This window comes from Galeopterus variegatus, unplaced genomic scaffold (genome assembly GCF_000696425.1).
Source record: "Galeopterus variegatus unplaced genomic scaffold, G_variegatus-3.0.2 Scaffold4079, whole genome shotgun sequence".
Lineage (NCBI taxonomy): Eukaryota > Metazoa > Chordata > Mammalia > Dermoptera > Cynocephalidae > Galeopterus > Galeopterus variegatus.
Window position 1 is genome coordinate 126981 of NW_007730190.1, and position 6198 is coordinate 133178.

At 59.6% G+C, this 6198-nt stretch overlaps 1 protein-coding gene across 1 annotated transcript; it reads left to right on the top strand.

Moving 5' to 3' along the window:
• The first annotated feature begins 4318 nt into the window (after positions 1–4318).
• OTOS (otospiralin) lies at positions 4319–5572 on the top strand. Its single transcript, XM_008586684.1, has 4 exons — positions 4319–4376; positions 4566–4592; positions 5282–5382; positions 5489–5572. The coding sequence occupies exons 1-4, from the start codon at positions 4319–4321 to the stop codon at positions 5570–5572; spliced, it is 270 nt and encodes an 89-aa protein (XP_008584906.1).
• The last annotated feature ends 626 nt before the right edge of the window (positions 5573–6198 follow it).

Genomic DNA, 6198 nt, shown 5'->3' on the forward strand with positions numbered 1-6198 from the left:
GTACCGGACCGGGACCGGCAACGGGATCGCAACCCTCGGCGTTGCCCCCGCGCCTCGCTCAGCCAGTGAGCGGGAACCGGTCTGTATGTGGGATCCGAACCCTCGGCGGGAGCACCTCCGCACTTCCCAAGTGGCGCACTAGCGCAGTGCGCCACCGGGCCAGCCCCTCTAGCTACATCTTTTTGAGGTTCACAGGAACTGAATCGGTGACTTGACTTCATGGAGGACGGTCAGCATGGATCAGCTCCCACCCCGCGAAGTGCTTAGATGTTCTTCTGCGATTTTATGATTATGCCTGCATGTCCCTGCTTAGATCACCATGAATCAGCCCCCCACCATCTGTCCCTATAAAACCCTTTGGCGAGTCTGGGACAAGTGGAGATGGCCTTTGAGACACGAGTCCACCATGTCCCCAGGCTGCCGGCTTCCTGATTACGGGCCACCTTTCCTTACACCAACACTTGTCTCGCGATTATTGGCTATTGAGTGGTGAGCAAACGGAACTTTGGGGTTTCGGTAACACATGGACTTTTCCAGAAGCACATCAAAGCCAGGGTTGGTGGCCGAGCAGATGGTGGGGAAGAGGGGCACACAGGAGGAACAGAGCTTGGAGCCTGCGTCCAGAGATCCTGTGGCTTTAGGACTTCAAGTCATAAGCAAGAGTCAGTGCTTGTGTTGGGACAGGTGCGCTGGGCCCAGCCTTCTAGGAGAACAGAGGTGGGGCTGGGTGAGGTCCCTGAGGAGCACAGGCCTGGGGCTCGGTGGCTCTTAGCCCCTCCACAACAAATAATAAGCCACCCTCTGTGTTCCCAGGCTGGACGGCAGGGGGCACCAGAGACCTCCTAATTTTCCTGCACTTCAGAGGCACCGGCAGCCGCCCCTTCTCTGCCTGGTGGGCACAAGGCTGACAGGTGGCTGTTGTCCAGCTTTGTCCACCGAGGCCAGTCTTGTGCAGCCAAGCACCTTCTCATCCCAGGCAGGGGTGACCTCCAGAAACCTCTGATGTGTCCATGGAGATGGGGGCGCTGTGAGAGCAGGGGCTGGGAGCAGGGGACCTGCCCCACCCCCAGGTGGCGGGGGTCAGCTGTGTTTCAGAACAGAGTCACCTGGAGAGATTTCAAAACCACCAGAACCTGGGCCCCATCCTGGACCCATTAAATTAAATCCCACGTTAGGAGGCTGGAAATCCTGATTATTGAGAAACTTCCCAGGTGGTCCAATGTGCACCAGGGCTGAGAACCACTCTTTATACAGTGGTTCTTAAATTGTGGCCCTGCACCTGCTCAGCACTGCCTGGAGGCGTGTTTGAAATGCAGATTCTCGGCTCCGCCCCTGAGCTCTTGAATCAGAACTCTGGCAGTGGAGGGGCAGACAGAGGTCTGTGATTTAACAGCCCTCCAGGAGCTTCTGACCCCCGCTCAGGCTGAGAACTGCTGTCCACGCCTGGCTGCCCACAGTGTGCTTGGGGACCAGCGGCATCCGCGGCTCTCGGGAGCATGTTAGGAATGTGGAGAACCTGCCTTTTAACATGATCTCTGGGTAATTCTTAAAGTTTAAGAACCACTGCTCGGCGGCGGTGGGGGGGCTCCCACTGAACAAGAACAGTACAAAGCTGGCTGTGCAGCCCCCTCAAGGGCTCTCTGGACGGACTGCAGGAGAGCAGTGGAGACAGGAGCTGATGAGTGAGGGGCACAGGTGCACAGGAGCAAGGGCCCTCCGGGTGGGGCCCTGCAGGCAAGGCCAGGGATGATCAGTGTCCAGGCCTGCACGGGAGGGTGGCCTGAAGGACTCGAGAACGTGGGCAGTGGTGGCAGGGTGGTGGGGGGACGGTGAGCCACCGCTCTCTATGGTCCTTTCTCAGTCTCAGTTGGATGCTGCAGCATAGACAGAGGTGGGAGTGCAGGTGCAGCAGGATCCAGCTACCCCCACTCTCCTAGACTTCCCATCCGGCTTCCACCTTCCCCACTGGACACGGGGGTCCCAGGCCCACCTCGATGCTGGGCTGGGCATCTTCAGACATGAGTCTCACCGAGGCTTCCCAGCTTGCCCTCCAGACCCCCACTTCCTCAGCACCGCCCACAATTGCATCAGGTCTATCCCTACAACCAGCTCCGTGTCCACAGCACACCCACTGGTCCTGACTGGATAGAGCATTGCTGCTGGAAGAGGGGCCCAGAGGGCCAGAACTCCGGGATGGGATGTGGAACTGGTTCTCTGGCCTGCCTAGATTGAAAGACATTAACGGTCCCATGTTCCACGGTGAAGGGGGCACTGTAGACCACCCAGTACAAACCAGAGCCAGTAGATGACTGCAGACAGAGGGCGAGGTTGGGTGACCAAACGGCTTATGCCACAGTGGAAATAAGGACTGCAGGGCTGGTTGGTAGCTCCTAAGTGTGCTGGAGAACTTGGAAAAGGAAATTGATGAGCTCAGAGCTTAAAATCCCCGGCTCAGGGGACAGACGAGGAACCGGAGAGTCTACGCTGTACAGAAAGGGCAATGGCCGGCCTGGCTGCTCTCCTCAGAAGGGCCTGCCGGCAGGGTTGGCCCTGGGCTGGAGTCTGGGAGCTTGGATGTGAGAGGGTTCCCACCACCCTAAGGGATGAGAGGGGCTCGCTGCACCAGAACTTCTTATGTTGACTGTGTGGAGCCTGGAATTGGCACAGGCACTGGGCAGAGGTGCTGTGGGACCAGCCCCCAAAACCAGCCTGGGTGCGGGGCCTCTGGTGGGCTCCCCTGCTGTCCACACTTCACACGCGTCCTCACGACTCGTTGCTGGGACTGAGCGCGTCCTGCGTGACTCTGGGAGGAGACTCCAGAAGCTCTTACCTGGTTTCCCCCAGGCCCTGCCCACGCACCTTTCCCCGCAGGTTTCCCTCGCACCTTCCTCTCTAATCCAGCGCAGTGGGAGCGCGCTCGAGGAAGGGTCCTCAAAGAGGATCATCGACCTGGGCTGGTCTTCGGGACCTAAAAGCTTTCGTTACCTCCAATAGCCACAGGGTCCAAATTTCTGACAACGGAACCCAAAGCCTGATTTGGTGGGTGTCTGCTTTACAACACAAATTGAATTTACAATCTCTCTGGGTATTTCTTCTTAATTTTAGGGCAGAGTTTGGAAAAGAAACTGTCCATAATCATCTGGATGGGGACATATGGACAGACTATTATGAATCTGGGGAGCTTGAACTTCAGAACCACAGAACGTGTGGGTGAGGCAGTGTCCAGCATTCTTGAAGAGCCCTGGGGTGACCAAGATCCATGTGGAGACTGCCACCCTCGACACAGGCCCTGAGTTCAGTGGGGTGATGGGATCTGAAGGGGCAGGGCCACGAGGCTGCACTTACATGGAGAGACAAGGCGGCCATGGTACCGTGTGGTCAGTGGAGCCATGGCCCGACCCCCAGAGACCCTTGCTTTCGGCTGCTGGTGTCCCTGGGCTGGGACAGTGTCCTTTCCAACTACAGACTCACACTTCCTATGAGCGGGAAAGCTCTGCTCTGCAGACAGAAGTCCAACTTGACTCCACGCTTCCCGTGTGTGACTTTGCTCCACAGGTGTCCTACAGGCAGAGGACCCCTGACCCAGGCTGCCAGTGACTTCCCGAGGGTCTCCTCCTGCCTGCTTGTCCTGCTAGAGGCATCTCTGGGATTACTCGGTCCCTCCTCACAGGAGAGAAAATCTCAGCGTGCCCCAGTATCAGAGGAAATTGGGTTTGTTTCAAATACCAACTTTGAAATCAGTGCTAAAGATTTTAGAAATGGCCTCTGAAAAGATCTTTTTGTCTCAATTTGATCTTTGGATCAGATTCCCAAAAGCTGGTGCTATGATTCTGCCTGCCAGCAGGGTTACAGAAGCCCACAGTCCTCTGGTTGGGGATGAAATATTCAGTGTGACGGCTCAGGCAGGTGACGTTTCCTTCTCGGTCCCCAGCCCCATATAAAGAGGAGCCCGTGAGCTGCAGCTGCCCCATCCAGGCTGCACGGCTGGGCTGAGCACACCGGGCGACAGGTAACCGCCCGAGAGCCTGGACTGCACGCCGGGGCTGATGGGGCGGGAGGGCCTGGGAATGCTGTTTCTTAAATAGTTAAGTAGGGTAACTGAGGCAGGGGATCTCGCCTCAGAGAATGGTTTGAAACCATTGAAACTGAAGCTGCTATGAAAACACTCAGAACTGTCTTTGACCAGCTCCATCTTCCCAGGTGCCGGCCGCGTTGGGGAGAGCTGAGGAAGCGGGGCTGCAGCGTGGGGGTCTCACCCCTCCGGGTTCCTCCTGCTGCAGGTGGACCTGAGCGTCCGCGACCGTCGCCGCCGGGGGAGATGCAGGCCTGCCTGGTGCCGGCGCTGGTCCTCTGCCTCCTGCTGGGGCCTCTCGCAGGTGAAGGGCTGCTCCGGGACAGCTGCAGCCCTCCTGTGCTCTCCCCCTCTGTACCCGTCCCCAGACCTCAGGGACACCGCGGAGTTGGGCAGCTGGGCTGGGGCGGGTCCTGCGGGCCCCGAGTGTCCGCCCCCGCCGCTCTCGGGGGTGTCGGCTGGCCTGGGTGACAGCTCTCCTCTTCCTTTGCAGGGGCCAAGCCTGTGCCGGGGGAGAGAGGTACCATTCTCCGATCTCTTTCCTTCCATTTATATACATAAGACGGGTGCACCCGGTGGGGGTGGGGGAAGAAGAGGCTGCTGGGGAGGTCAGGGTCTCCTTGTCCCACGCAGATGCAGCAGGGTGCCCGGGCTCAGCTCCGGCCCGGGTCTGCAGAACATGGCCTCCCGCCAGCCCACAGCTGCCCAGCAGACGCAGAGGGACTCTGCCTCTTCGCCAGGGCCCTGTCGGGGCAGTAGGGAGCTGGGGCTCTGCGTGGCAGGGGGACCCTCCAGCCCCAAATGACCCCCTGATGTTTCCACCCTCAGACCTGGGCTCCAGGACCCCCACCCCCCGAGTCCTAACTCAGGCCAGTACCCCCTGGCAGTCTTCACCTGTGCTCTAGACTGGGGGGCCGTGCGCACCTCTGAACCCCCACTGGGAGGCTGCCTTGCCCCACCCCCACCACACAGCCCCCTCCCTGCTCAGCATCTCCCCAAACAAGGACAGGCCTCCCCTCTCTCCTTCCTCTCCCAGACCAGGCGTCCCCAGGGGCAGGGCCTAGGTCACCTCCTGCCATTCCTTGGATGACCCGGGAGAGGAAGGTGGCCTCCCTGCGGGCGGGCGCTGCTGGGCACCATCTGTCCGTGGGGGCCATCTCCGGCAGGAGGAGGGTACAGCCCCTGAGGCAGGTGTCCGGTGTCTTCCAGACCCCTACGCCGAGCTGCCAGCCATGCCCTACTGGCCCTTCTCCACGTCTGACTTCTGGAACTACGTGCAGCACTTCCAGACGCTGGGGGCCTACCCGCAGGTGGAGGATCTACGCCGAGCTGCCAGCCATGCCCTACTGGCCCTTCTCCACATCTGACTTCTGGAACTACGTGCAGCACTTCCAGACGCTGGGGGCCTACCCGCAGGTGGAGGACATGGCCCGCACCTTCTTCGCCCACTTTCCCCTGGGCAGCACGCTGGGCTTCCACGTGCCCTATCAGGAGGACTGAACTGCGTCCATCCTGGTGCCCACCGGGGTCTTCCCGGAGCCAGGGCCGCTGGGGGGAGTCGGGCCTGGCCTCACACTCAAACCCTTTGCTGTGGCTGCACAGCACACACCCGTGGGGATTCTCTCCAGAGAGGGCTGTGCCCAGGTCCCGTTTGCTGTATTACTTGACAAGCTCACCTGGCTTTGTCTTGATTACTGCTGAACGCTTTAATAAACACGTGCATGATTTCCATCCACTAGAGCTTCACCAGTGGCTCTGGCATCCTGAGCAGGCTCAGGACAAGCTGTAATGTGTCACCCTCTCGGCTAATTCTCACAGTGACCCTGGGGGTGTGGTTCCCCTAGATTACAGGTGAGGAAACAGGGGCAAAAACATACCAGGTAAGTGGACAACTTGTTAAGGTCCTGCAGCTGGTTAGAGGAGAGGCAGAGTCTCTCCTGCCTTTGCCCTAGGCACAGGTGGTCCTTTCCCTAGGCACAAAGCCGGGCAGCAGCCAGACCCACAGTGTCACGCACATGGCACACTGCTGAGATGAGGACGTGGGGGAGCCCGTCTGAGAGAGCAGTCAGGGCCTGGGCATGCCGGGTCCGCGTGCTAGGTCCCCCAGGAGAAGGCTCCGGAGGCTG